The sequence below is a fragment of the Carlito syrichta genome, unplaced genomic scaffold (assembly GCF_000164805.1).
Source record: "Carlito syrichta isolate Samal-C Ts95f unplaced genomic scaffold, Tarsius_syrichta-2.0.1 Scaffold313978, whole genome shotgun sequence".
Taxonomy (NCBI): Eukaryota; Metazoa; Chordata; class Mammalia; order Primates; family Tarsiidae; genus Carlito; species Carlito syrichta.
In genome coordinates, this window is record NW_007258074.1 from 185,713 (window position 1) to 212,636 (window position 26,924).

A 26,924-nucleotide genomic window follows, 5' to 3' on the forward strand; every position below is an offset into this window, starting at 1 on the left:
TCTGATCAAAAAGTAAAATAGTAGCCGGGTTCGGTGGCTCAGCCTGTAATCCCGTGCTTTGGGAGGCTGAGGTGAGTGGACTGCCTGAGACCGTGGGTTCGAGACCCACCTGGGCAACTTGGCGAGACTTCATCTCTACAGTAAATCAAAAAAATTAGCTGGGCGTGGTAGTGCGCGCCTGTAGTTCCAGCTACTTGGAAGGCTGAGGCAGAAGGATCGCCAGAGTCCAGCAGGTTGAGGCTGCGGTAGCTGAAAGCATGCCACTGCACGCCAGTCTGGGCAACAGAGTGAGATTCCAACTCAAAAAAAAACAAAAACAAAAGTAAAATAGCAAAATACTTGGACACCTATAATAAAAACACTGATATTCATATAGGATTAACAGAAGGTTCAGAAATATATACCAAATCAGTGGGAACAAGCATTGGGACAACTGGATAGACACTTGGAAAAAAAAAAACTTGGATCCATACTTCACTCTACATTAGAATACACACCAAGTGGAACAAAAATCTAAATATAAACCATAAAATTATACTAGTAATAGAAAAAAAGGTTGAATTCCTTTATAATCTGGAAGTGGGAAAAGTTTTCATGAGACTCAAAGTTCAGAAGCAATAAAGAAAAAAGGGAAATCAAATTATATGAAACTTTTAAATGTCAAACACACTTCACCACCACCACAATAAAGTCAAAAGACAAAGGGCAAACTGAAAAAAGAAATGACAACTTAAACCAAGATAAAAGCAGTAATATCTCTAAAGTTTAAAAAGCTCCTACATACAGTGGGGGAAAAGATCCACAACATAATAAGAAAAAAAGTATAAAACATATGAAAGTCACTGAAGAAAAAATTTAAATGGTCTTTAAGAACACATGTAAAGATATACAGCCTTCCTCATAACTAGAGAGATGCATTTAAAATTACACTGAGATGTTACTTACCTATCAGATTGACATAAACCCCAAAGTTCAACAACAAAGTCTACAGCTATACAGAACAAGACAACCTGATACTGGTGGGACTGCACAATGGTATAGTCGATGGAGAGGAATGTAGTACTATCCGGAAAAATTCCAAAAGCATTTACCCTTTTACCTAGCAATCCAAAGTTCACTGGTAAAAATATGAAATTATTTGGGCACAAGGGTATTCACTATAGCATTATTTGTAAAGCAAAAATCTGAAAACAACCCAATGCTCACCAATAGGGAAGTGGTTGAATAAACCATAGTGCATTCCCAAATGAAGTACTATTATCATGAAATAAATGAGATAGATACCTGTGGATACTGAATGAACCTCAAGATATAGTAAGAAAAAAAAAGAACAAGACGTACAACTGTGTGTGTGTGTGTGTGTGTGTGTGTGTGTGTGTGTGTGTGTAATGTCACCCTTTATATAAGAAGGGAGGACAGGAATATGTAACACATGCACATAAATATTTTTGTATGTTTTCAAAAAGAAATACTGTTAATGATACAATGAAAAGCTAAAAAAAGTCACTAATAGAAGGAAGGAAATGGGTTGGAGAAGACAGAAGCAAGATTTCTCTGAATATACAAACACATGTTACATAATTTTGACTTAAACAATCTTGAAAAACTGAAAACTAACTGAAACAAGTGAACCTAACTTAATGTCAAGTTGGTTATATAAAAATATACAGAAAAGTTATTTCATCAGAACACAGAATGTTCTATACATCCTTAGTGAAATACAATGTAAGAACAAATAAAGCTACAAAGAAATCTTACTTTATTCAGTAGTCTATCTAATTATTATAATTATTATTAGTAGTAGTAGTATCATTTGAAACTATTGTGGGATGATGCAAATAAGCAATTGTGTCAATGATATTAGGAATAATTTATAGGATATATGGGGGCTAGAAGAACAAATTAAATCTTTCCAAGAAGCAAAGAGAAAAATTGAGAAAGAGGGACATACAGGAGAACTAGTGACTGAGTTTTGGCAACAAGTCAGTGGCATAGGTAAAAAAGGCATAGGGAGGTGAGTAAAGGTACTGATTCACTTGGATTTTGACTAGAACATTTCTATCGCGCTACTGCTTCCATGCTTTTAAAATACTTCACAGAGTACTCTTAGTTGTATTCAACAGGAAATTCACTTTAAATAGCCTAACATGTTACCAAAAATAGACAATATTTAACTCTCAAATAAGCACAGCAAATGTTATCTATAATAATGGAAAACAAACTATTTATTAATATGGGATAGCCATTCCTGGGAGGTGTACCTTTCACAATGTTGGAATAATATATCCTAGGACACAAAAAAAATGTAAATTAACTTACAGCTTAATCTAGAATATAAATGTTACCTAAACAGCTGTAATTACTGAACTGACAGATTTATCTAAAATGTAATGAGCCTGAATAATATTTTTTAAAAGTTGTAACAGGCAGGGCTTGGTGGCTTGGCTTGTAATCCCAGCACTTTGGGAGGCCAAGGCAAGAGAGGACTGCCTGAGCCCACAGGTTTCAGATCAGCCCAGACAACTTGGTGAAACCTTGTCTCTGCAATAAATAAAAAAAATTAGCCGGGTGTGGTAGCGTGCGGCTGTAGTTCCAGCTATTTGGAAGACTGAGGTGGAAGGATTGCCAGAGACCAGCAGGTTGACGCTGGGATGGCTGTGAGTGTCCCAGCCTGGCCAACAGAGTGAGACTCCAAATCAAAAAAAAAAAAAAAAAGCATGGCAGTTGTAAGAAACACTTAAGCCTCTAAAAATTACTGTTTTTCTGAAATAATAGTAATAGATTATTGTTTTATTGCATGAGAATCTCTAAAAGTGTAAGATGACAGATTGTTATAATTCAAATATATTGAAACGATTCCTTTTTCCTTTTGGAGAACTTTAAAATAATCTTTAAATAACATGAGGCAACTTGGTATGTCCCCAAATTTGCAATGATAAATAATGCTACTACTATTTTATTGGAATTTTCTATTATACACAGCAACATGCATGTACATATTAATATAGCCAAAACCTAAATTCATTTGAATCCATTAGTTAATAACATGTTCTTTCTTTCAAACAAAAGTACTGTTAAGTGTCACAAAACATATGGATAACTATTTCCACACTGACATAAAAGGACTTCCTAAAACTCAAAAGAGAGATAGAAGTGGTCAGTAAATTGACCCTCAATCATGTTTCTTTAAGTGTAACAGTGTATACAGGAGCTGAGATAGAACTGGAAATGTCAATGCAACCATTTCCTACCTCTACAACAATATTGCTAAATGTAGTATTTTTAACACATAACTTTTAAGCACTATGATTGATGACTGGTTTCTGAAATCCACAGAAAGAATATTATTAAGAGTACAACTTAACTCTCAAAATAAAGTGGCAATAAAGCATCTAATCAATAATACATTTCTGATGTTGTAAACTTTAAAAATGTAGATACATTTTGAGGAACATAGGCTTTATACAAAAGGTGACTACTGTAGTTTCTTTTCTAAGAAAATAAACTTAAAATGCTAAAGTAATAAATTCTATCTGGGGTACAACCCAAACAATGGTAAATGTAATTTAGAGAAAAACATAGGACTTAGTAACAAGGCATAAAGGAATTTTCCTTCCATGTAATGTGCTGTTTTTTAAATGGTGACCATTTGGTAATGAGAATACCATAACTTTACTTGCCTGCTTTTTAAAGGTAAATTGGCAATTCTAGAAATTAGAGTTGAGTACTAACAGATTATTTTTCAATTAATCCACTATGGAGTAGAAGTTATTATAAATCTGATCTCATTTTATAAAACTCATGACCAAAGTTTTCCCTTTTATATCATCTCATGTATTTTTAAAACTATAAACGAGTCGGGCTCAGTGGCTCAGCCTATAATCCCACGCTTTGGGAGGCTGAGGTGAGTAGATTGCCTGAGCCCGCGGGTTCGAGATCCACCTGGGCAATTTGGCGAGACCTCATCTCTACAATAAATCAAAAATTAACCGGGCATGATAGTGCGCGCCTGTAGTTCCAGCTACTTGGAAGGCTGAGGCAGAAGGATCACCGAAGCCCAGCAGGTCGAGGCTGTGGTGGCCAGGAACGTGCCACTGCACTCCAGTCTAGGCAACAGAGTGAGACTCCAACTCAAAAAAAACTATAAACTGCTTTCTCAGAAAGACAAAATATAAAACACTCTGAAGAAATCATCTGAATTTGATACTGTTATTTTTAAAACATAAAATCAAATAAGTACTCATTCATAGAATACCAAAAATGTCTTTGGAAAAAACGATACTCACAGCCACTTACCATACAAAGTAAGTTTCATAGAGAGGGGGGAAAAAAAACAACTTTAATCCCAAATACATAACACATGTTTATTTTACCACAGGACTGATAACTAAAAGCATCAGATGCCCATATTAAAGTGTAGCCTGACTTGTATGTAGCCTTCATCAAAGGATCCTTTGTATCAGAAAGATAAGAGAAAATAATCATATTTAAGTACTTCTGTAACTCCTGAAAGGGACGATGAAACATTTAGGAGGTTGATATATTTGAAAAGCTGATTAGATATAATAATCACCATGTTGGAGGAGGATATAAAAATCAAACAGATTATGTTATTATTTTTTTTAAGTGATTTGACAATAGTAACATTTTAGAAAAGAACATAAAAAGGCAGGAGTTAAAAACTGTTGAATTAATATCTTACTGGCATTAGAAAACCATCCATGAGGAAGGTCAAATTCATTTCCAACATGTAAAAATCATGAAGAGTAGAAGCATCTAAAAGAATCAGATTCTTCATGAGGCAAATCTTAAAATGTGGAACCCAAGCTCAGGCAAATACACAGAAAAGAGTAAGAGCCAGCTTTAACATGCATGAGGTATTTCACCCCTTAGCAAATCTGAGCTATATAGGTGTTCTCAGCGTTGTCAATTAAAAAAAAATGTTGTCCATTTTGTTGCGTGTGCACCTCTTGCCATAAATTTGAGTCAGCACCAATGACAGCTCTGCAGTCCTCCTATGTGGTACTGATCAGGTGGTTGCAGAGCTTCAGCTCACAGCAACACAATGCAGCTGAGCAGGCAAGCACAGCCACAGTCAGAATCGGTTCCGACTCTCCAGAACAAGACGACCTTTAAGCTTTAAGTTTCCCGGAGAAAATGAGATGCTGATGTTGAAGACGACACTATGGTAAGCTGTAAAAAGAACATTTTGGGCATTTTTTTCCTTCTCCTTCTTTCTTTTTTTTTTTTTTTTTTTTAAGGAAAAGTCAACGTTAGGATTGAATATATGTTCAATAGGAAGTGCATGCACCAGAAATTTGCTGCAGTGTCAGTTAAGGGATTTATTTTAAATAGTCATTCACTTTGTACATATATACATTGTTTTCCTTGAGAATTGGCACTGAAATATATGGGAAAAATCACTTTATAAAATATGAGGTTTAAAGGTATGGTGTTGGTCTGAATTTTTCAAGTGCCTCAAAATGTTTTACAGAGATGTATTTATCCTAAAAAGGCAAAGATAAAATTCCAAAGAATTGCTTTAAAACCTAAATAAAATCTTACCCTATATACACTATTACATTACTGCAGAGATTTAAAGAGAGAGAGAGAGAGAGAGAGAGAGAGAGAGAGAGAGAGAGAGAGAGAAAGAGACACGACAGCCATTTTTTCCCATCAGAGTAAGAAAGCATATTATCAAAAATAGCAATAGCTTAAAACTGCAACTCTTTATTTGCAGAGAATGCTATTTTGTCATTTTAAGGATCTGGGAAGATAAGAAAGAAAGAATGTGGTTTAAAAGGTGGGGTGGAGGGAAGAAAATAAAGGGGAAAATTCAGGAAAGAGTGGGGAGAGAGAGTCTCTCTCTACCACATAGCCCCAATTGAAGGATTAAGCATTTGGACTATAAATGAAGGGGAGCTTTGTTAGTTTAATCACTGGAACAATTATAAAAGAACTCAACAACAACGAGGTTTATTGAAAATTTTGCCTAATGCTAACTGACCCATGCAGATGCCTAATTTGTATTTGCATATTAAAAGAAGGGTGTATCTGTTTGTTTCTAGGCTTTGATGGGATATCAGATATTGAAAATGTCTCCCTGCTTGTTCATCCTTCTGTTTCTCACACCTGGTATTTTATGCATTTGTCCTCTCCAATGTATATGCACAGAGAGGCACAGGCATGTGGACTGTTCAGGCAGAAACTTGACTACATTACCATCTGGACTGCAAGAGAATATCATACATTTAAATCTGTCTTATAACCACTTTACTGATCTGCATAACCAGTTAACCCAATATACCAATCTGAGGACCCTGGACATTTCAAACAACAGGCTTGAAAGCCTGCCTGCTCAGTTACCTCGGTCTCTCTGGAACATGTCTGCTGCTAACAACAACATTAAACTTCTTGACAAATCTGATACTGCTTATCACTGGAACCTTAAATATCTGGATGTTTCTAAGAATATGCTGGAAAAGGTTGTCCTCATTAAAAATACACTAAGAAGTCTCGAGGTTCTCAACCTCAGTAGTAACAAACTTTGGACAGTTCCAACCAACATGCCCTCCAAACTACACATCGTGGACCTGTCTAATAATTCCTTGACACAAATCCTTCCAGGAACATTAATAAACCTGACAAATCTCACACACCTTTACCTGCACAACAATAAGTTCACATTCATCCCAGACCAATCTTTTGACCAACTCTTTCAGTTGCAAGAGATAACCCTTCACAATAACAGGTGGTCATGTGACCACAAACAAAATATTACTTACTTATTGAAGTGGATGATGGAAACAAAAGCCCATGTGATAGGGACTCCCTGTTCTACCCAAATATCATCTTTAAAGGAACATAACATATATCCTACACCTTCGGGATTTACCTCAAGCTTATTCACTGTAAGTGGGATGCAAACAGTGGACACCATTAACTCTCTGAGTATGGTAACTCAACCCAAAGTAACCAAAATACCCAGACAATATCGAACAAAGGAAACAACGTTTGGTGCCACTCTAAGCAAAGACACCACCTTTACTAGCAGCACTGATAAGACTTTTGTGCCCTATCCAGAAGATACATCCACAGAAACCATCAATTCACATGAAGCAGCAGCTGCAACTCTAACTATTCATCTCCAAGATGGAATGGTTACAAACACAAGCCTCACTAGTTCAACAAAATCATCCCCAACTCCCATGACCCTAAGTATCACTAGTGGCATGCCAAATAATTTCTCTGAAATGCCTCAACAAAGCACAACCCTTAACTTACGGAGGGAAGAGACCACCACAAATGTAAAGACTCGCTTACCTTCCGTGGCAAATACTTGGAAAGTAAATACTTCATTTCTTTTAATGTTAAATGTTGTGGTCATGCTGGCTGGCTGAGGGTCTGCATCTTCTGAAACTAATGAAAGCACTCCTCCTTGATGTACAGTTGGGAAAATATGCCCTTATCTAACCAGTGATTCAAGCTATATTAAGTATTCAAGAAAGTCAGTCTTACATTTCTGACTGATGTAAATGAAGTTAACTTGTCTTAAATAAAAGAAGTGCACAATGTCTTGGTACTTGCTGCTATTTTACTGTCTTAATTAAGTAAAACTAATGAGTTTCTTTTTTTAATGAAATGTTTTCTTTTTAAGGCTTCAATTTATTGCACAAAATATAAAGCATCTAAACTTTAATATGTATTTTATGTATGTTTACACTGTCAAACATCTGGGAAAAAAATAAAAGGTCTATGCTCATAACAGTGTCATCTGGCTTTCTAGTCATATCAACTTAATCTATCCAGCAGAATCAAAATGACCTAATAACCATTTCTGTGCTAGGGTACCTTAGTAAAATCTTTAAGGTAAATAAAATGGTGGAGTCCAAGAATTTTACCACTAAAGTAAAGTCATGGTTGCTACCCCATGAATGGTTATGCCACATCATTATTTTATACACAACCCATAATTGTTTTAAATCTAAATGATGTCCTGCTTCTGAGGAACTCTTGGCTACTTTACAGATTATATAATGGACAAAAGCTCTTCAAAAAGCCAGAAGACACTAGGCTTTGCATTTTAATAAGGAAAGCTGAATGGCTTTGTTTTTTGAATTTAAATACAAAAAACATCATATAATGAAAAGTTTTAGTTTAAACACATGTAAAGAAGCAGTTTCAGTGCAAAGTTAACAGAACATTTAATAAAAACTTTTAATATTTACAAAATTAAAATTCCAATACATGAAGAAGAGGGAAATAAATATTTTTGCATCAGAAATTGGAATCTGACTTAACCTAAATTAAAAATAAAGTTAGCTTAAGTATAAAATCATGAACTCTGACAAACTTGGGCAGTCCTGAGGGAGAGAGTGGGGAGGAGAAGAGAGGAAGTGTAGAAGAGATGGGATTCATTTGGTGCTACAACCAGGTGAGAACCCAGTGAAGCAGACTAAGGACGACGGCTGGGCATAGAACAAACCTTGACACTCCAAATCAAACTGCACTGGGACTCCAGTTAGAAGAAAATGAGTATTTTCTACAAACACCAAAGCAAGTCACCTTATGAATTAGTGACAAATATAAGTAATAGCTAAAAGTCAGCAAAAGAAGCCCTGAAACAGGCTAGATTAAAATGGACAATAGCATAATTGAGATGGGTAGGATACACATATGGTATTTAATTTGTGGGACATAATGAAGAATCTAATTTCAAGCATTCTGTAGTTGGGGAAAAAGTACACAAAGAAATGTTATGCCCCCTCCTAAGATATTGATAGCCTTCTTTTCTGATTTAGGAACATTTCTATTCAGAGAGCAAAAAGTAACAACATTCTAATTTATTTTTAAGGACCAAAAAATTACCATTACACTTCAACAAAACAATTCCTCTTTTATGTTGTCTAGTACAGTAGCTCTTGAATATTTTTCTGCCCCAGCAAACCTGATTAGCTCACTATGTCAGGGAATCTCACCATGAAGAAATGAGGTTATTTGAAAAAAATCCCCTAAATGATTTAAAATGCATTACCTCTCTAAATGGGTAAGCTATCCCCACACCTTCCCAAACACTGATCTAGTACCTTCACCATCCATAGTATACACACACACACACACACACACACACACACACACACACAGAAAGAGAGAGAGAGGAAAGGGGAGAGGGACAGAGAGAGAGAGACAGAGAGAGAGAGAGAGAAGGAGGAGGAAGGAAGAGAGAGAAGGAGGAAGGGAGGGAGAAATTTCCACAGAAAGTAGGTTTCTTAGAGGTAACTATCTTCCACTCTGAGGGTGCCACCATGAATTCAATGCTGTCTTAGAATTCCTATGGGGAAAAGTGACAAGAAAGTGAAATTACAGACTACACATTAGGAGTACCTATGGGTTGTGTCAATCCTACAGACATGTCTGCAAAACGCAAAGTGAAACTTTGTAATTTACAAGTACCACATATGTCAACTATTCAAACTCTAAGTCCTTAGAAAGAAGTATTATTTAAAATATAGTTGACCCTTGAACCACACTGCATGGGTCCACTTATACACAGATTTTTTTTTCAACCAAACACAAATCAAAGATAACAGTAGTAATGGGATGTGAAACCACATATACGTATAAGCAGGTCCCACAGGAAAGCAGGTTCCGTAGTACCAACTTTGAGACTGAGTATGCATGGATTTTGGCATACATGGGGGTCATGAAACCAACCCCTCATGTATAAGGAGGGATGACTATAGTTTGATAATGCTTCCTTCGGAATAAATTATGTCATTACTAATAGAAGAGGGATCAATTATTTGCACTACGACAAGTACTACTATATTCCTGGGTTCCATAAACATTTAAAAAGGCACTTGTCCTTAGCATCTCTCTCTCAAATTCATCAAATACACACACACATACATATATACACACATGTACATGCACATATATACATACATATACCTATATATACATATATTTATATCTATCTGCATCCATCCAGCCCTAAGGTTTGGTTCTATTTTATAAGTAACTTGCTTCTGTCATTTCTCAGCTGTACAACCCTAGATAAGTTACTTCATTGCTCTAAGTCAGTTTCCACATCTACAAAATGGACTAGCAGAGCTCACGATGGCTTTTTTTTTTGAGGATTAAGTAACATAATTTGTGAAAAGCCTTCACAGTGTCTCGGCCCAGGCAAGTTCCTAGATGTAATAATGTTGCTGTTATTAGATTTATCATTAAATCTATATGTCCAAGCTCAATATTATGAGAAATTCCCATACATGGAAACACTCAAACTCTACACTCTAAGAGCAAGGGAATCCCAGGATGTATTTGCTTCAGTCTCTGCTCTTCCACTTCTAGAATTCAGGTCTAGATAATAGTGAAATAGGGACCCAGAACAAAGTCAGACAATCATTCACTTATCACAGCAGAATGAGAAGCCTTCTATGGCTAACTTAAAAGATCACAAATACGTGCCATTCAACAATTTTTCGTAACAACGCTATGAAGGAATAGCAAGTTATTTTAACTGACATCAAAAATATCTGACAAGAATCAACCTGAAATCTTTTACAAAATTTTCCCTTATAAAATATACTTTAGCTGGGCTCGGTGGCTCAGCCTGTAATCCCCCGCCTTTGAGAGGCTGAGGTGAGTGGATCGCCTGAGCCCATGGGTTCAAGACTCGCCTGGGCAGCAAGACCTCATCTCTACAATAAATCAAAAAATCAGCCGGGCGTGGTAGCGTGTGCCTGTAGTTCCAGTTACTCGGAAGGCTGAGGCAGAAGGATCGCCGGAGCCCAGCAGGTAGAGGCTGCGATGGCCGGGAGCGGCCACTGCATTCCAGTCTGGGCGACAGAGTGAGACTCCAACTCAAAAAAATAATAATAATAAAAGAAAATAAAATATACTTTAAGAACGAGGTAAAAATGCATTATTGGCCACTAGCAGCAAACATCATGCTGATTAAAAGTAAATTATATTTCTAATAAAATCATAATCAAAACAAGGATGCCCACTGTCAATCCTTTGAACATTATTTGGAAAATAAGAAACCAGGTTAAATAATTGTATCTCCAAAGGATTCCTCAGGATATCTTCAGAAGAATAACTGTAAATAACTAATAAGAAAATAAATATAGAAATATTAATGGTTTTATCATAAGCTGGCAACAAATCAATAGAAAATTATAGGAAAAAATACACGATGCTAAGAAATAACATTCACATGAAATAAGGAGGATCAAATGGAAAAAAGTTAGAAAACATTAATGAGAGATATAAACAAAGACTAGATGGAGATGATAAAATAAGGTCTCTCCATTCATTTACTCATTCATTCATTCATCAACTCAACAAATATTTAGTCTGCACCTGGAATAAAACCAAGGCTAAGTATGGGAGGCATACTTTGAGGGGATGTTGTACAGGTATAATTATTTGCAGTATAATTTATGGATTAAGCCAATTCTGACAAACATTCCAATGAGAAACTTTTTGGAACATGAAATAAAATACTTACTTTGGAGGCAAGAATAGAAAAAGAAACAGTTATTTTCGTCTTTCTTGAGAGGGAAACATATATCAGCCACAATAATTAAGAAAGAATGATAGTGGCATAAAAATAGAAAGGAAGATAATCTCAATATAGAAATGATAGCACAATTAGAGCCCAGTACATACAAGAACTCAGTATATGATTAGGCTTTACTTATTAGCTGTATAACTTCACCAAATTAGGTCTCTGTGCCTCTGTTTCCTCCTTAGCAGTGTTTAGAACAGTGCTAGCACACAGTAAGTTCTCAAACACTGTTAATTATAGAAGGGAAAATGAGAGATCAAAGAGGAAGGAAAAGATTTACTAAACGATGAGGGAAAACTGGAAAACAGTTCAGTTAACACTCATTTAATGTAAAATACCAACAAGGTGAACTAAAAAAGATAACGTTAACAAGGGAGTCATAAAACTAGCAGAATAATTTTTTTTTGAGTTTCACTCTGTTGCCCAGGCTGGAGAGTAAGTGCAGTGGCACGCTCACAGCCACCACAGCCTACACCTGCTGGGCTCAGGCGATCTTTCTGCCTCAACCTTTCACTTACTGGAACTACAGGCACACACCACCATGCCTAGAAAATTTTTTGATTTATTGTAGAGATGAGGTCTCAACAAGTTGCCCAGGCTAGTCTCGAACCCCTGGATTCAGGCAAACCTCTTGACTCAGCCTCCCAAAGTGCTGTGATTACAGGCTTGAGCCACCATGCCCGGCCTAGCAGAATAATTTCAACATATTTATAAATCTCCAAGTGAAAAATCTTTTTGTTTTTAAATAGAAAAAGAAAAAAAATCATAAATAAATCATCAATAAATGTGTTTATACAAAACCCCAGATTTCTTTATGCTGAAACAACAAGACTGATAAAATTACTCAAATAGAATATCACAAAGGAGATTGTTAACTAGGAGCTCATAAAATTGATGAGAAAACATACTAAAACTCCCAGCAAATAAATGAGCAAAGGATATAAGCAGAACATTTACAAGATATGAAACATGGTAATTAATAAATATATGAGAACATGGCCAATCACATAATTGAGAAATACAATAAAAATATGAAACCAATTCTCACTATTAAAATAGCATGGGATTAAAAAAAATTAAAAGTCAATGCTAGGGATGTTATAATGAAATGGTTACATTTATGTACTGGTACAACTCTTTTGGATCACAATTTTGCAATGAGATTAAAAAAAAAACTAATTTTTTTTTTTTTTTTTTTAGTTGGAGTCCCACTCCATCACTCAGGGTGGAGTGCAGTGGCACATTCATGGCCACCACAACCTCAACCTGCTGGGCTCAGGCAATCCTTCTATGTCAGCCTTCCGAGTAGCTGGAACTACAGGCATGCGCCACCACATTTGGCTAATTTTTTGATTTATTGTAGAGAAGAGGTCTCGCCAAGTTGCCCAGGCTGGTCTCGAACTCCTGGGCTCAAGTAATCCTCTTGCCTCCACCTCCCAAAGTGCTGGGATTACAGACGGGAGCCACTGAGCCTGGCCAAAACCTAAATATCTTAACCTCTGCTAGTAAGTTCTAGATAAATCACAGCATTCTTTCTAACAGCAAGAAAAATGAAAACAATGCTAAATATCCACCATTAGGAATTTGATTAAGTAAATGATGACCCACTGGCCAGAAAATTATGAGGCCAATAAAAATATTCTTATGAAGAGTTTTTAAAGATTGAAATATGGAAAATGCAAATATTAGGAAAGATAAATTATATGATATAAACATACATACTATGGAACTGTGTATCACCTTAAAGCTTTCCAGCTCCCTCACATTTTATAATGAAAAGAAACAAAGTATCTTTCTGCCCTCAAACACCATGCTCTCTCATGCTGAGATGCTGCATGCCCTCCTGCAGCACTCTCTTGCCCTTGCAAACCCTACTCATTCTTTTGATTTTCAGCTTAGATATCACTTGCTCCTAGAAGTTTGGTTTTTTTACCATCTTTATCTGAATTTATAAACAAAATAATGAATTAACATGCCGCAAATATGTGACTGCTACACTAAAAATGACCTCCTTAAGACAGAACACACTTTCAAGTCTTATTCTAGAGTCTAAGTTTCTTCCATTTAGTTCAAAGTTATAGTCTCAAAGTCCTGAGAAGAGAGATCAAAGAAAAATTAAGAATAAAGGAAGGTTTGGCTAGGCCCCTACTTGTTATGGAATAAACTAGTTCTGGGCAAGGTGGAGTTATCTTTGAAACAATTCTAGAGAAAGGTTAATTCTGATACCTATGAACAATTCAGTATAGTAAATTGCTCAAGGGAAGTCATTCAAGGAAGTAGAAACAAATGTTACCTCAAAGCATTAATAATGTGTTAAGCAGGTTAGTTTGTTTCACACTTTGAAAACTATGGTGCAAAGTGAGGTCTTTAAGAAGCTCAACTTTTAAGAAGTGTAATTTGGGTTAAACAACCCCAAGTCTATTAAATAGTTAAGAGTCAAGTGACACATATGCTCCATACACTCATTTATCCTTGCTTAGAAACTCTGGTCTGAGATTCTGAATTTGTTGGAAGTTATTGATGAGATCAAAGCAGAGAAATTAAACATACCTCTATATACCCACTAAAAACAGCAAAACTGCTTGGTTCATGTCTGATCAAAATAATTCTAAGTATATTTACAGCACACTGTAGTTTAACAGGAAGACCATGACAAAAAGTTTTGTCACCTACATTTTGTGTTGTTATCTTGGGCAGGTGATTGTGTCTTCTGATTTAAAAAAAAAATGCAGTTAAGAACATGTATTCCAAGCTGGGCTCGGTGGTTCAGCCTGTAATTCAGCGCCTTTGGGAGGCTGAGGTGAGTGGATTGCCTTAGCCCGCGGGTTCAAGACCCGCCTGGGCAGCGAGACCTCATCTTTACAATAAATTAAAAAATCAGCCGGGCGTGGTAGCATGCGCCTGTAGTTCTGGCTACTCGGAAGGCTGAGGCGGAAGGATCGCCGGAGCCCAGCAGGTCGAGGCTATGGTGGCCGGGAGCGGCCACTGCACTCCAGTCTGGGCGACAGAGTGAGACTCCAACTCAAAAAAAAAAAAAAAAAAAAAAGAGAACATGTATTCCAGAATGGTGTCTTAGGGACTAGATTAAATCATGTATATTAAAGCACTTTGTGGATGCTACATAAACATTTTAATGATTAGTATTATCCCTTATTTAGAAGAATATCGGGGTTTTTTTTGTTTGTTTGTTTTTGAGTTGAAGTCTTACTCCATTTCCCAGGCTGGAGAACAGTGGCACGTTCACAGCCACCACAGCCTCGACCTGCTGGGCTCAGGCAATCCTTCTGCCTCAGTCTTCCAAGTAGCTAGAGGCACACACTACCACACCCGGCTAATTTTTTCATTTATTGTAGAGATGAAGTCTCACCATCTTGCCCAGGCTGGTCTTGAACCCGCAGACTCAGGCAATTCTCTTGCCTTGGCCTCCCAAATGGGGAGATTATAGGTTTGAGTCACCACATCCAGCCTTCCTTTTTTTAAAACCTAGAAACTATAGTTTATTTAAAGGGGGGGGGGGAGAGGGAGAGAGAGAGAGAGAGAGAGAGAGAGAGAGAAAAGAGAGACAGAGAGGGAGACAAAGAGAAAAATTCACCTCCCCAAGGTAGGGAAGGAGGCCAAAGCCAGGAAAGCATGGCCTGACCATAGCTCAAAGAGCACATGGTCACACCATAGCTTAATAAGGCAATGGCCAATTTTTGGGTAATTAACAAGAACAGTAATGGAAATGACAGAACCTACAATGTTACATAGCTCCTCATGTACTTGTTCTCTTCAGTTATGTTTCAAATAATTAGTTCACAAGGTTTGTTATTTATTTATTTTATCCCTGAGAAGAAATGATTTAGCAATACAAAATCAGATGTCTGGATATTTTACATGGGTACCATAAGGACAAGGATCAATATATTTTATGAAATGCTCATAGTAGGAAATGTAATTTTTTACTTTGTGTTATTTGTGCTTTTTTGTTGCCCATGGGCACAGTTTAAACAAATCCAAACATTTCTGGAAAGTTGAAGGAGTTTGAATGACCATCAAACGCTTGCCTCAACAGAAAATAAACTAAGATTTTTTTAATTTTTAATTTTTTTTTTTTTTTTTAATTTTTGAGTTGGAGTCTCACTCTGTCACCCAGACTGGAATGCAGTGGCCGCTCCTGGCCACTGCAGCCTTGACCTGCTGGGCTCCGGCAATCCTTCCACCTCAGCCTTCCAAGTAGCTGGAACTACAGGTGCGCACTACCACGCCCGGCTAATTTTTTGATTTATTGTAGAGATGAGGTCTCACCAAGTTGCCCAGGTGGGTCTCAAACCCACGGGCTCAGGCAATCCACTCACCTCAGCCTCCCAAAGGCGCGGGGTTACAGGCTGAGCCACCGAGCCCGGCTATAAACTAAGATTTAATGGCTTTTCATTGAGAATGAGGAAAACAAAACATCAGTAAGAGAAGACAAGGATGCCATACACCACAATAACCACAGGAAAGTCCTCATCTGCCATCGAAAGCCTCAGCGACCACTATCACGTCTGAGATATTATGTAGTGTAAGAGTAACTGGCACACAGTCACATCCATTTACCAATTATATCATTTAGACATTAAATATCAGATGTATTTCCTCATACTGATGACAAGTAATCAAAGAAAGTAAATAGCTGTTTATAAATAATTACATCTAAAAGCTGGGCGTGGTGGCTCACACCTATAATCCCAGCTCTTTGGGAGGCCAAGGCAAGAGGATTCCCTGAGCCTGGGGTTCGAGATCAGCCTGGACAACTTGGTGAGACCTTGTCTCTACAATAAATCAAGAAAAATCAGCTGGGTGTGGTGGCACACATGCCTATAGTTCCAGCTGCTTGGAAGGTTGAAGCGGAAGGATCACCTAAGCCCAGCAGGTCAAGGCTGTGATGAGCATGCCACTGCACTCCACTCTAGTCTGGGTGATAGAGTGAGACTCTGATTAAAAAAAAAAAAATTAAAAAATTAAAATTAATTAAAGGTTCAAGGGGTCACCTGAAACTAGTAAACATCTTATATGAACCACAAGTTGACTATAAACTCATTTTAGATTTAAACACAAATATCACACATGATAAACCTAAATGTCTGTATATTTCTTCAAACTAGTCATGTTGGGTCACTACACTTTTATTTCAATGATACTGTCATTACTGAAAACATCTTTGGGCCGGCCTCTTCTTTTCAAATATCACTAAGAGCTAGTTTATGAGTCACATAAGAAAAACCTCATTTTGAACAAAAAACACTATTACTAAACTTGATATTTTATCTTATCAAAAAATTTCAAATATGAAGATTTTCCTACCATAGTGTAACAGAATGTATTTCAGACTTTGACAGCACTTCCAAAAAAATATTGCCCTAAAATGCAGTTGTCAAAGGCAGCACAGTTTGACTAAGCACATCACCTCCAATGGCAACTCTTCTGAAGGGAACAACATATTCATTTGGATGTGTTTTTCTTTGACGTGTGCTTTAGAATTTTAGAATTGCTTTATATAACCAATTCTAAAGTACATCTCAGGATTACTTCCTTTCAAGGATTACATACTCAAACTAAAATATTACATATATCTATATAAAAATTTATGTATTATATCTAAACAATAGAATATTATTCAGCTATAAAAAGGAATACAAGGCTGGTTGTGGTGGCTCAAGCCTGTAATCCCAACATTTTGGGAGGCCGAGTTGAGAGGACTGCCTGAACTCAGGGGTTCGAGACCAGCCTGGACAACTTGGCGAGACCTCTTCTCTACAATAAATCAAAAAATTAGCTGGGTGTGGTGGTGCATGCCTTTAGTTCCAGCTACTTGGAAGGCTGAGATGAAAGGATCACCTTAGCCTAGCAGGTTGAGATTGTGGTTGCCGTGAGCATGCCACTGCACAGCCTGGACAACAGAGCAAGACTCCAACTCAAAAAATAAAAAGGAATACAGTCCTGATACATGCTACATCATGGATGAACCTTGAAAACACTATATGAAATGAAAGAAGCCAGTTACTAAAGAGCACATATTGTATGATTCGCTTTATACAAAACACCTAAAATGTGTAAATCCATGAAGACAATGCAGATTAATGGTTGTGAGGGGCTGGGGAAGGGGAGGAGGAGGAAAGGGGAGTGACTGCTAATGGCTAAGGGGTTTCTTTTTAAGGGGTTTCTTTTTGGGGTGATGAAAATGTTTAAAATTAGACAGTGGTGATGAATGTATAACTTTGAATATGTCAAACTGTAAACTTTAAAAATGGAAATTTTATAATATACAAATTAAATTTCAGTGAAACTGGTTTTTGTTTTTGGTTGTTGTTTTAAAAAACTTGCCCAGAGGAGTCCCTAACCAGGTAATTGAGATGGGTCTTAAGTCAAGAGTAGGAGTTTGCCATTGTTTAAGCCTATACAGAAGCACAGACACACGTGAGGATGTCAGGGTACAGGCAAGCTGAAGCACACAGTGTACAGTCTGGAACACTCTTCTACTGATATTACATTACTGTACAATACAATGATTAAACAGTCTTTTTTTAAAGTTGCATTTAAGTAACCAATTGAGGCAAAAGGTTAAGACATTTTCTACATTATCGTGGAGGTAACATACAGAAAATTCATCTGGCATTCTGAGTTTTCTGGGCAGAATGGTCAAAAAGTATCTTCTTGACAATTGTCCTGATGATAACCTCAGCAACAGATCATGAGCACACTTTTCTGAAAATAGTCCAGAAGCTCACACAGGCTTACTTGGAACCACATCAATGTCTGAAGCATCACCAGATTTCCAAAATATAGGGCCAGCATCTAGCCTCTTACTAAAATGACTTTCAATTTTCTGTTTTAGCTAAGTAATTGTGCAAGTAAGATGAGCAGTATAACATATTATGAGGAGACTTATATGAAATGCTAGGGAATATTTTATAAGCCAGTAGCTTTTTGAAGTGGCACATATATGATTGCATAGTATCTGAAATAGGCATTTGATAGTTCTAAATTTCTTTTTACTGTTATCTTCTGTTTACTGATTTTCTAGGAATGCCAATCTGTACTAATTTTCCATTCATCATATAAATTTTCCTTTAAGAAAAAAAAATAAAAATAAGATAATAAATACATCTTGCCCCAAAATTTATACCCAAGTTTGTAGGTTTATTGTATTAGTTGTAACATTTCTATGGCGTTAATTAGAATAGCAACACATGGTAAGCAGGTAGCCACTACTGGTATAAGAATAACAATTACGTTATTATTATTTTCTTTTTTTTGAGTCGGAATCTCATTCTGTCGCCCAGCCTGGAGTGCATTGGCCTACAGCCTCAACCTCCTTCTGCCTCAGTCTTCCAAATTGCTAGAGCCATAGGCGCACATCACCACGCATGGCTAATTTTTTGATTTATTGTACAGACGAGATCTCGCCATGTTGCTCAGGCTGGTCTTGAACCCCTGAGCTCAGGCAATGCTCTCGCCTTTGCCTCCCAAAGTGCTGGGATTACACGCGTGAGCCACTGTGCCTGGCTTATGTTACTAATTTTTTATTTGGTAAATCAAAATTTCTCATATTTAGAGCTGGTGCTTTGGCATTACTGAGCAATTATAAGAGTATCTTTCTTTATATACTTATATTATCTTGAATTGACCTCTATAGATGGTTCCAGACCTTTCTATCTGCCCTCATATATTGATTCTTCTAAAACCCTTAAGAAAATGGACATAAGTAATTTAAATTTTAAAAATTGGCTGGGCTGGCCGCAGGGGCTCAAGCCTGTAATCCCAGGATACAGAGCAGAAATTTGGGTTTGTTAAAAAAAAAAAAAAAGAAAGAAAGAAAGAAAGAAAATATAAGAATAAAGTGGATCTGAAAAGGCAAAGTCAAGATATCTAGCACATAGTTATATCAGTCAGCACAAACTAACTTCCATCACAAATAATCCCAAAATACCACTGGTTAAGACAACAAAAGCTTATTTCTTACTCAGATCATGTCATTTAGTGTTTCTACCACCTTCTAGAAGACCCCCTCCACTGAATCTTCTGTTTCCAGGATTCACTGGTAGAAGAAAGCAGGAAGGGAGGATTGGTGAGAAGTTAGACACCAGGCTTAGAAGCGACATCCAGTTGACCCTCGAACAACATGGGTTTGAACTGGGCAGGTACACTTACATGTGAATTTTCTTCCGCCTCTGCCACCTGAGCCCAACATTTCCTCTTTCTCCTCAGCCTACTCATCATGAAAACAAGGATGAAGACCTTTATGACAAACTACTTCCACTTAATGAATAACAAATATATTTTCTCTTTCTTATGATTTTCTTAATAACATTTTTTCTCTAGCTTACTTTACTGTAAGAATATAGTATATAATACATATAACATACAAACTATATGTTGATTGACTGTTTATGCCATCATAAACAGTAAGACTTCCTTCTGGTCAACAGTAGGCTAATAGTAGTTAAGTCCTGGGAGAGTAAAAAGTTATATGGGGATTTTCAATTGCATGGGGGTTCAGTTCTCCTAAACCCCCCTGCCCTGGTCAAAGGTCAACTGTACATCTCTGAACCTACATTCTACTGACCAGAACTCAGTCAGATGGCACCACCTCATTACAAGGATGCTAAGAGTGGTGTGGCAATGTGCCCAGAAGGAAGAGAAACAGAAATACACTAAGCACTAGCCTTGCCTTGTTATGCATTATGTTAATACCTCAGTGAAAACTGGTACAGTACCCCAAGATCAACTCCACAAATATCTATGCAGTAAAACATTAACATCCAAGTGAATATCAATAACTAAGTGGAACATATAAGGATCACAATAATAAAGAAGTGAAAAACCTCACACCAATGCAGGTAAGGTATTTCCACCAAATAAATGTTGGTGTCAAACTTTGACAAAACTTATAGGTTTCAGAGGATTTTAGATTTCAAATTACAGATAAGGGACTATAAATGTACATTACTATCCACATTGTACAAATGGAAAAAAAGTCCTTTCAAGATAGCCGGAAAGTAGAGATGAGACTAAAAACTCAGGCCTGTGTCTTGAAAATTTATGCTAATAATAGGGCAAAAACTGCAAATAATCAAATGTCTCTTACTAGGTTAGACAACATTAGTGATATCAGCTCTCAGGCATGAAGAACAAGAGGCAATTTCAATGAATTCCAATGTTCATTGTGTCCTATCCTTTATAAGCACTCACTAAACTAGAAGTTAGGGGGAATAGGAAGAATAAGAGATGGTAGCTTACCACAAGGCCAGAAAAAGGTGGAAGAAAAATTTAGGATCCGTCTATGGTAAACAAACAAACAACCAGAAAACAATAACAAAAACAAACAAACAAAAAACCCAAAATAGACTCTGAGAAGTATAAAGTCCTAAAATAACTGATCCTGACATGTAAAATTAGAGAAGGCTCACATATAAGGTGCTGACATCATAGCAAAACCTTGAAAAAAGAAAAGAACTTTGAATGAGAAAGGAAGTACAGTTGTCCTCCCCTTAACTGAGGGGACCCCCAGTGGATGCTTGAAACTGGGGACTAGTACTGAACCCTACACATGCTATATTTTTTTCCATACACACTTGTATCAAAGTTTAATTTATAAATTAGGCACAGTGAGAGATCCAAAACAATAACAACATAGAATAAAACCATATACTATAGTAAGAGTTATGTGCATGTGGTGTCTTTCTCCCTCTCAAATGTTATACTATACTCATCCATCTTGTAATGATGTGACAAGGCACAATGCCAATGTGATAAATGAAGGGATGTAAAAGACATAACACTGTGATGTAGTGTTGGGCTACTGTTGCTCTTCTGATGATACACCCAACTTATAGGTTGTTCATTTCTGGAATTTTCCATCTGATATTTTCAGACAACAGTTGACCATATGTAATGAAACTGCAGAAAGTGAAACCTAGGAAAAGGGGGACTACTTTTGTACTTTGGGCAGACACAGGGGGCTGCACAAAGACACAAAGATGGGTGGTATTTGAAAACCTGAATAATGCTAAATAACTTTGTGTGGGAGCATTAGAGTGCTGGAAAGTTCAGAATTTCCAATTTACTTAATCAACATCAAGAGGCCTTGGAAGCTTAAGATCAATAAGACAGGGAAGATAATGAGAAATCTGAGGCTGGAGAGACATTTAGCTAGGTGATGATGCAATTAACTACGACATTATGAGGAGAATATATCTGGATACAAGAAGAGGAAGTGGAAAATGTTGAATTCTGAATTTTAAAGAAGTTGTGATTGAGGTGTCTGAAGCATCAACAAAGAGTTGTGACCAGGTGCAATGGCTCCTGCCTGTAATCCCAGCACTTTGGGAGGTGGGAGGATTGCTTAAGACCAGGAATTTGACACCACCTGGGCAACACAACAAAACTCTGTTTCTATTTATTTTATTAAGCTAAAAAAAAAAAAAAAAAAAGTTATATAAGTTTAGTAGTCTAAAGGTCAGGATTAGAAAAATAGAATAAGTCACTGAACAATAGTCTAGTCCAAAATATAACTATTATTATCATCATCTAGATAATCCCCCAAAGGGAAGTCACAGAATAAGTAAGTTAGAAAAGAGAGGACAATACCAAACTCCAAATTATTTTAGTACTATGATTTTATAATATCTTCTCTGGTTGCCAAGAGACTTTTTTTGTTTACTTAGACCTGACCACACTAACCTCCAGTTAAGTGAGGTTATTATATGAACCATACAATTAAGATCTAGTAAGCACTGGCTCCATAGCACAATAAAACAAGTGAGGGACATGTACCAACTTGTACTTCTGCCATTTATGTAGCAATTTCCTTATATGTCAACACCATTGTTCACAGCCCTGCAATGTTTAAAGATCAAGACATTAGTATAATACAATCCAACTTCCCTGTATGCTAGTTATCAAGGAAAATAACCGGCAAAGACAAAATTTCTTTTAAAAAATTTGTTTGATATGCTTTAAGCTGTTTGACTTAATACATTAAAAAATTATACAAAATTTTGTAAACTTAGTATTAAAGTATCACTTTCAAATGCAATCTTTTTCTTAAGTTTCATATTAATAAAGTTCAACTTATTTTCTAAAAGAATTAATTTATTTATAAAAAATTAAATTCCTAGAATGTGATATTTCTGAATTATTCTTAAAACTTCAAAATAATCACGGGTAGAAACTTCTCTACAAACATATACATAGATGAGCTAAGGAAAAAAAACAGACATCTATTTTTAATATACTTACTACATTTTAAATCATGATAATCACAACAATTTCTTAGTGAAGAAATTCATTAATGTATACATAGACAAGAGAAAAAAATAGTCGTCACTGGATTCTTTAAATATGTAAGTAGATTTTAGAAAGACTTCATTTGAATTCCTTCATCTCTGCCAAAGTCCATCTATTTCTACCAGTTGTTTGGAAAACACTTGGTTGGATACTTTAAAGAGCAAATGACAGGTCAAGTTTAGAACACATGACTTCCTTATTAATTACATTTAAATAGCATGCAGTGAGTGAGAAATCAGATTCCCCACAGGTCACTGGAGAAAGACTGAATTCTTAATCTTCAAAGAAAAATAACAGGTAATATTAATTTGAAATGCTCTCAATTACATGTCAGAGCCAAATGTTGCTTTTAATATATATAATATATATATTAGATTTCTACAATTAAAGTTTGGGCTTTAAGTTTTTTTAAGAAATGACAATGTTTAACCATGTCCAGCATGGCCTAGTTGTATTATCTCAAATGTGGCAAGCCATTAGATTTGAACACAGAATTTTTAAAAATTAAACTTACTTTAAAAAATGGTTTACTGTTAAACTTTTGATATATGTATATACTATGTCTTTATAGCTCACATCTACTAACAAACACTGGGCTTAGTCTCAGACTCAAGTTCTAGTTTTGGTCATTTTTAGATATGCATCTTCAGGCAAGTTATGTCCCTTGTCTAAGTCCATTTGTAAAATGAAAAGGTTGATTTTGGTCAATTCTAAATTTCTTTCTTAAAGTTTAAACTTTTAACACTATGAACTTTTCTAAGAACTAGCTTTTTTTTTTTTTTAAATGAAGAAAACCTCATCCCAGTACTGGGGAAATCCTTTGGTTTAATCCCTTTTAGTCTTTGGGTAAATATTTAGAAGTAATATCCTAATTTGTGGCCTAAACTAAAACCTTAAATTACTGGAATAAAGTCCATGAGAAATCTCAAGAAAAATACCAATATTTATTTCATTACCTCTTTTGTTACTCTGTTCTCCCAAATTGTCTCTCATTCTTTACCCCTGCCCCACTCTATGTTGAGCTTAAGCCCCCATATTTACTCTATAGGATGTCTAGTGTTTTGCTTATCCCCCTCCTTTATTTTTTAAATTTTTAAAAATTTTTTATTTTTTGTAGAGACAAGGTCTTGCTATGTTGTCCAAGCTGGTCTTGAACTACTGGACTCATATGATTCTCTCACCTCAGTCTCCCAAAGTGCTGGGATTACAGGAGTGAGCCATCATGCCTGGTCTCCTACCCTTTTTAATAGAAAAACCTAATTAAGATTTTTTTAGTCTTTGGATTGTTTTTGCCTTCAGTTGGTGACCCTAGAAAGAAAATAGGTCTTATGTCAGCAGAAGCTGAAAACAAAGAAAGCTGTTGTTAATAAACAATAAAAAAGCAAACCTTTATATAATATGAATGCACTGATAAACACAACCAAGGATATATGCTTGCCTACTTGTGATCCAAGTGTTAGATTAAATTTATGTAATTATTTTAAAACAGAGGAGGATGGTGTCCAAGATCTCACTCATCAGCCTGCTCCTCATGTTTGCTGGTAACATTCCAGGAACAACTTCAACATCGACAACCTTGAAATCTATGGCAGTCTCTAATCCTGGGACAAGCCTGAACCCAGGGACCATGCCTAATCCCAGGAAAGCAAAGATTCCAGGATGACCCTGAATCAAAACACAACTCCAAGTACTGCAACGACCTCAAAGATAGTCACAAGTATGAATATGAACTCTGTGACAAATGGTAACACCATACTCAATCCAATGAACAACATTCACTTTCTTTTTCTATGTAATATTTTTGCTGTTTTATGTTCATTTGGGCTGAAGTGAAGTTGAACTGTCTATATTTTTATCTAGTTCCTAATTTGCTGCCGAATGACAAGCACACTAGGAAAATATAATTTATTTCAACTTATTACTTAAGAAATTATCATTATCCTAGCTTGGATTGGTTGTTTGCAAATTATAACTGTGTAAGTTTAAATATTATGGCTTCCCTCCATATTAAAAAAGTATGCGCTACCCTATTAAATGCAAAATACAAGCAAAATGCCACATTTGCCATATATAATATATGTTTGCAAAAATGAATTGAAACCTATATATTTACATTAATAGTGTAAGATAAAAAATTATATAGGTGGCATTTAAGGCATTTAACCAAAGTAGGCCTGCGTGTATATGTAGGGGGTAGGTTAAGGGGTAGGGGATAAGGAATAGTATGGGAGGAGTTGTTTTTGTTTTACTTTTTATTAAGTAGACAAAAAGTACTAATCTGATAAGGAGAAACTATAGTGGCTTTACAAAATAACAAGCTCATCTGTATTAACATATTTCATAAATGTATAATAGTAATACACTGCTCCAGAAAATGATGCTAATTCTGCTAACCTTTGTAATACACCATACTGTTGCTCCAAAGACAAGACTACCATGCACTGAGTAAACCTTTGTCTTGTGTTTCAAAAGATAATTTGTAAATCAGATGCCTGAAAATTTAGAACTCATTTTCCCAGAGTAGTATATCTCATAACTGTTAGACTTTCATGCTGGTATATAAAGGTTGATTTACTACAAATACATAATCATAACAGTGATAACAATCATGTTATTAATAGTGCACTTGTTAAGAGTTTTCACTTAGATTTGAAACACAACTCTGATTCTTACAAGTTTTGCTTCTATGGGTTAAATACACGATCTAATAGGATCCCCAAACTTCAGTAATAAATTGACTGCTAAGTGAATCACTTAGGGTGCCTATTTAAATACATAAATTAGGCCCTGGCCATGAGATTTTGATTTGGAAGCCCAGGGTGGGGGCTGGGAATTACATTTGCTTGTTTTAATTCTCCAGATCTTTGTGATAACTATGAGTGGGTTTCAGTTTATATACACATCAATCACTGTCAATAATAATACCTCCTCTATATGTATTAAATGAGAAATTATATAATATGCCCAGTTTTCCTGATACAGAGAAAGCACTCATTAAATGTCAGCTATCATTATTATTTAGCACTATTACCCAAAAAGCAATTGTCACTATCACAATATTCCTAAGAGGAAAACTCTTCATTGTAACTTTGAGGCTTTACATTTTTAGTTATACTTACAAAAGTAACATATGCTCCTGGCAAGTCAAATCATGCAGAGATATATAACAGAATTTTTTTTTCAGGCTGTACTTTATTTTTCTCATAATTTTTTTTTTGAAGATGTGGGGTACAATTCAGGGTTAGGTATACAAATATTGATTATGCAGGTACCCTTGTTGGTGAGGTGAGCCCCTCCCTAACAGAAATATAACTTGTCCTCTATCTCTTCCAATCACACTTTTGAGATAAGCAATGTGAACAATTTAACATGTATAGTTTCATATATTTCTCAGTCTATACACACACATATGCATGTGCACACACACACAACTCTGCACTTTGTAAGTAAGTGTCGGAGTCATCCTTATGGGTCTTTTTCAAGCAGCATGTAGAGGACTTCTGCCTGCCCAGTATCCATTTTTCCTTATTCTGCCATCAGCAATCCAGTTTTCCTTTGAGAAACTATGCCCCTAAACCCTCCTTTCAGTTCATGCAATTCAGCTAGGGCTAGCTTCACAAAACACTGAGCTTCAGGAATGGGCACATGACCCAGGCCTACATAACCAAGAAATTCCATCCCTTTTGCCATAGTGACTGCCTTGGGAACTGACACATGACTCAAGCCAGACCAATAAGACCAACTGCATTTGCTGAAATTATTGGGAAAGAGGTGTAGGTTGGGAGGACAGAAACTTGGGAGGACACAGCTTAGGAAGAGCTGCCTGGGAAGAAAACCAACACAAAGAAAGTAGAGTCCAGAGCCAGGGAAGACTGATATTCTCCAGGTAATATTGTTTGAAGCTCTGTATTTCTCATATGAGAAGCTAGCATATTTTGTGATTTCCTTAAGTAATAATAATAAATTCCTTTGTAGTTCACAAAAATTTGAATTGCATTTCTGTCACTTGTAACAACAAAATAAAATTACTCCATAA

General features: G+C 36.2%; 2 protein-coding genes across 4 annotated transcripts in view; one reads left to right on the forward strand and one right to left on the reverse strand.

Moving 5' to 3' along the window:
• The window catches only part of NF1 (neurofibromin 1), a 200,159-nt gene that overhangs the window by 72,248 nt on the left and 100,987 nt on the right, over positions 1-26,924 (reverse strand). The gene's annotated exons all lie outside the window — the stretch shown is intronic.
• On the forward strand, positions 4,944-7,765 carry OMG (oligodendrocyte myelin glycoprotein). The gene is made up of 2 exons (XM_008070725.1): positions 4,944-5,188; positions 6,069-7,765. The coding sequence occupies exons 1-2, from the start codon at positions 5,186-5,188 to the stop codon at positions 7,398-7,400; spliced, it is 1,335 nt and encodes a 444-aa protein (XP_008068916.1). The 5' UTR covers positions 4,944-5,185; the 3' UTR covers positions 7,401-7,765.